This window comes from Octopus bimaculoides, chromosome 26 (genome assembly GCF_001194135.2).
Source record: "Octopus bimaculoides isolate UCB-OBI-ISO-001 chromosome 26, ASM119413v2, whole genome shotgun sequence".
NCBI classification, from domain to species: Eukaryota; Metazoa; Mollusca; class Cephalopoda; order Octopoda; family Octopodidae; genus Octopus; species Octopus bimaculoides.
The window spans coordinates 3,154,763-3,156,030 of NC_069006.1; the positions used below are offsets into that span (position 1 = coordinate 3,154,763).

The 1,268-nt window shown below is 38.0% G+C and overlaps 1 protein-coding gene across 1 annotated transcript in view; it reads left to right on the forward strand.

The window, feature by feature from the left end:
- The window catches only part of LOC106871152 (acid-sensing ion channel 1C), a 79,599-nt gene that overhangs the window by 71,146 nt on the left and 7,185 nt on the right, over positions 1–1,268 (forward strand). The window contains exon 4 of the mRNA XM_014917461.2: positions 343–467. Within this exon, the coding sequence (XP_014772947.2) occupies positions 343–467 (125 nt within the window). The remainder of the gene's footprint in view (positions 1–342; positions 468–1,268) is intronic.

The window sequence follows — 1,268 nt, forward strand, 5'->3', positions numbered from 1 at the left end:
TCTATATCTTCAGGAGGAGTTACCTCAATCCTTTCTATATAAACGAAAATGAAGTAGATTGACAAATTTATTTTTTGAACCAGTGGAAGACACGCAAGATGTCGAAATATTGTTCACGAGATAGCAAATGGCACTCTTCTTTTAATTTTGACTCTATTATTATTATTATTATTATTATTATTATTATTATTATTATTATCGTTATTATCGTTATTATTATTATTATTATTATTATTATTATTATTATTATTATTATTATTATTATTGCTTTCCTTTATACTTCTACTTCTCCTCCGCTACCTCCTCCATCTTCTTCTTCATCATCTTTTTTTGCTTTCTCAGGTGTATGTGGGGATCAGAACCATGTAGTTTCAAGAACTTTAAACAAACTTATACGGACCACGGCGTATGTTACACTTACAGCCAACTACAAGCCGGAAACAAATACCGGAAGGCACTTTCGACAGGTAGGTAATGTAATTTTAATTGACTGCAAATTAAGGAGTTTGATACACCTTCCCTCCAACCGCACCCCCGCCGTTTAACAATATATTCTTCACGCAGAATGCGTTCCTGGGAAAGTTTCTGTAGTTTTATTTAAAATTTAGCTGAACTGGTTTGTCAAAGTTCTTTCATTACACACTGTGAACGTATCGGTGACGTGTCTCTAATGCATTTGCTTCGTGTTACTGAGCACTCGCTCCTTGCTCCGTGCTCATTTCTTAAAATGTAATAGCAATATCATATCTTTGTATTTATAGTGTATAATCTGTGAAAGCGCGTGACTTAGTGGTTAGGGTATCAAGCTCACGATCGTAACATCGAGAGTTCGATTCATGGCAACGCGTTGTATCCTTGAGCAAGACTTTTTTTATTTCAGGAAGCTCCAGTCCATTTAGCTAGCAAAAATAAGTTGTACCTTTAATTCAAAAGGGGCCAGCCTTGTAACATTCTGTGTCACGCTGAATCTCTTAAGTTAAGGGTTACACGTGTCTGTGGAGTGCTGAGCCACATGCGCGTTAATTTCACGAGCAGGCTGTTCTGTCGTCGTAATCGACGGAGTGCTAGTGTATGATCTGTGTGTCTCAGTTCAGTTGAGTTGATAGTGCGAGGTTTGTTTTATGAATGGTGATGGATGTCTGCCTGGATGCATGGTTAAGAAACTCGCTTTGCAACCAGGTGAGTCCGTCCACTACGCAGCACTTTGGGCAAGAGCCTTCTTCTATTTATATGTGTGTGTGTGTGTGTGTGTGTGTGTGTGTGTGTGT